Below are 1,010 nucleotides of genomic sequence, written 5' to 3'. Positions count from 1 at the left end.
CCTACAAACTTATCTCTCAGACTGCAAAACCAATCAGGAAAATTTGGAATTACGAGAAAGAAAAGTGGCACGGCACTGCCCCCATATGAAATCTGTGTGTGTGAATAACATTTGGGAAATTAAGTAAAACCTTCCTAACCTTTTTTTTTACATCGTCACAACAATGATGAGAGTTAGAGGCAATGATTTTAGTTCTCAGATTTATTTTATATTCATTTGATGTCATTTGCTGCAACATTCATCAGACACGTTGCTAGAAAGGCTTTAACAAAATAAATCTGGTTTAAACATTTGATCTTCTTGATCTAGGGTCATGTCTATCTTCAGAAACTCTTGTTAAATCATGTTAATCAGAGCAGAGTAAGAAATGCAGCCAGTGATCTTTGAAACAAAAGTGTAACAGCGTATATCAGGCTGTCTTGTTGAACACGCTTAATTTATTGCATAGAATCATGACTGTGTACACATTCAGATCATGTTCAATGAGCATGAGTTTTTGAAGGGTATGAGGGATGGCTCTCCTTTTTAATACCGTCTCATGGAACTGGTTGTTGTAACCGAGGACTTGGTAATGGTACCAGGCATACCATAACCACCAGACAAGCTGGCGCCACCATAGCCAAATCCACCACTGGAGCTGGAGCTGGAGAATCCTGGAGCAGAAAAAATAATATGTTAACATTTATCCGTCTGTCAGGTCGGATGGAGGAGGTGGTCACGAGTCAGGTGGTCTGTTGGATCAGGTATTATTTACAGTAATTTATGAAGTCTCAAACTTACCTGCACCTCCTGATGTCTGCTGCACGTGGATGGTTGCATTTGAGCCTCCGCTTGCCAGTCTAATGATGGAATAATGATGAGTTAATTCTCATTTCAAAATGAAAGCAAATGCTGAAGCCAGGAAATAATTATTCAAGTGTATCCCACCTGGACTCCTCTCCTTCCAGCAGTTTCTTGTAGGTAGCGATTTCAATGTCCAGGGCCAGCTTGACATTCATCAGCTCCTGGTA

The 1,010-nt window shown here is 40.4% G+C and overlaps 1 protein-coding gene across 1 annotated transcript; it reads right to left on the bottom strand.

Moving 5' to 3' along the window:
* Nucleotides 1-220: 220 nt before the first annotated feature.
* Nucleotides 221-1,002, bottom strand: LOC121937837 (keratin, type II cytoskeletal 8-like). Its single transcript, XM_042481142.1, has 3 exons — nucleotides 928-1,002; nucleotides 781-839; nucleotides 221-653 (listed from the first exon to the last, which is right to left on the bottom strand). Exons 1-3 carry the CDS (start codon nucleotides 996-998, stop codon nucleotides 526-528), a joined length of 258 nt encoding a protein of 85 aa, XP_042337076.1. The 5' UTR covers nucleotides 999-1,002; the 3' UTR covers nucleotides 221-525.
* Nucleotides 1,003-1,010: the final 8 nt, after the last annotated feature.

The sequence above is a fragment of the Plectropomus leopardus genome, unplaced genomic scaffold (assembly GCF_008729295.1).
Source record: "Plectropomus leopardus isolate mb unplaced genomic scaffold, YSFRI_Pleo_2.0 unplaced_scaffold27584, whole genome shotgun sequence".
Taxonomy (NCBI): Eukaryota; Metazoa; Chordata; class Actinopteri; order Perciformes; family Serranidae; genus Plectropomus; species Plectropomus leopardus.
The sequence above is the reverse complement of the archived record's forward strand: the minus strand, read 5'-3'. Positions and strand labels throughout refer to the sequence as shown.

What these genes read in the sequence shown, in the direction of transcription:
- LOC121937837 (XM_042481142.1), bottom strand. Translation starts at nt 998, where the DNA reads ATGAATGTCAAGCTGGCCCTGGACATTGAAATCGCTACCTACAAGAAA. An exon ending in CTGGAAGGAGAGGAGTCCAG is followed by an intron (nt 840 to 927) that starts GTGGGATACACT and finishes TTCCATCATTAG; the next exon opens with ACTGGCAAGCGGAGGCTCAA. An exon ending in GCAGACATCAGGAGGTGCAG is followed by an intron (nt 654 to 780) that starts GTAAGTTTGAGA and finishes TTTCTGCTCCAG; the next exon opens with GATTCTCCAGCTCCAGCTCC.